Here is an 820-nt window from a genome sequence, read left to right as displayed (position 1 = left end):
CTGTTTGGCTGTAATTCGCATTCAAAGTTGAAAAAGTGCTCGAAAAAGCAGTGTTTTCACATTTCATCGATTTACTCGAAAACTATAATAGATAGAATGAATCCAAAAGATGCATATGAAAGCTGAATGTTTGGGGAATTCAGCAAGTATCGATATATTACTGTGCTCTTATCGATATTGCTGTCACACGCTTTCCTTTTATGAATTGTGGGGTGCGGGGAGGCGCCAAATGGTTACATACTTTTGAGGGAGGCGTAGTAACATCAAGTTCGGAAACCACTGCTTTAATAGATGATTAGAATACACATGTACACATTAAGACTTGTCAGTTAAAGATAAGTACTATTATTAAAATCAATTTATATTTTAACTAACATTTACAATTCAAAGAAGGCACTAGATATACTATTTTAAAATATACCATGACCATATTTAACTTTATTTTTAAATTTCTTCGGATTAAATCCGTACGCTTTCAATCTCTCATCAGAAATGTCAATGTCAGTCTCTTTCTTGTTGGGTTTCTTAATCTTGTTCGAGAATTGCTTCCACTTTTCCTTCTCTTTCTTCTTTTTGCTATCGACTTTCTTTGCATCTGCAGATACAGGTACTGCAGCAGCGGCACTCTCATCGTTTACAGTTTTCTTTGACTTCTTCTCTTTCTTCTTAGGAACATCGATTTCTTCAGTTTCACTAATTTTCCTCTTCGTGTTAACCTTTTCTGTTGATTCAAAGACTTCCGCTTGATTCTCTTCTACATTTTGCTTTTTCTTCTTTTTCTTTTTACTAACTACACCAGTTGCATTTTCTTCCATCTGTT

The 820-nt window shown here is 34.4% G+C and overlaps 1 protein-coding gene across 1 annotated transcript in view; it reads right to left on the bottom strand.

Annotated features, from left to right (window-relative positions):
* Positions 1-268: 268 nt before the first annotated feature.
* The window catches only part of LOC108559475 (protein KRI1 homolog), a gene marked incomplete at its 5' end in the record, with an annotated part of 1,348 nt that continues 796 nt past the window's right edge, over positions 269-820 (bottom strand). Inside the window, 1 exon segment of the mRNA XM_017916779.1 lies at positions 269-820. Within this exon segment, the coding sequence (XP_017772268.1) occupies positions 411-820 (410 nt within the window).

Source organism: Nicrophorus vespilloides, unplaced genomic scaffold (assembly GCF_001412225.1).
Source record: "Nicrophorus vespilloides isolate i.1.1-1 unplaced genomic scaffold, Nicve_v1.0, whole genome shotgun sequence".
NCBI lineage: Eukaryota > Metazoa > Arthropoda > Insecta > Coleoptera > Silphidae > Nicrophorus > Nicrophorus vespilloides.
Note: the sequence above shows the minus strand (reverse complement) of the source record. Positions and strands in the feature narration are given on the sequence as shown.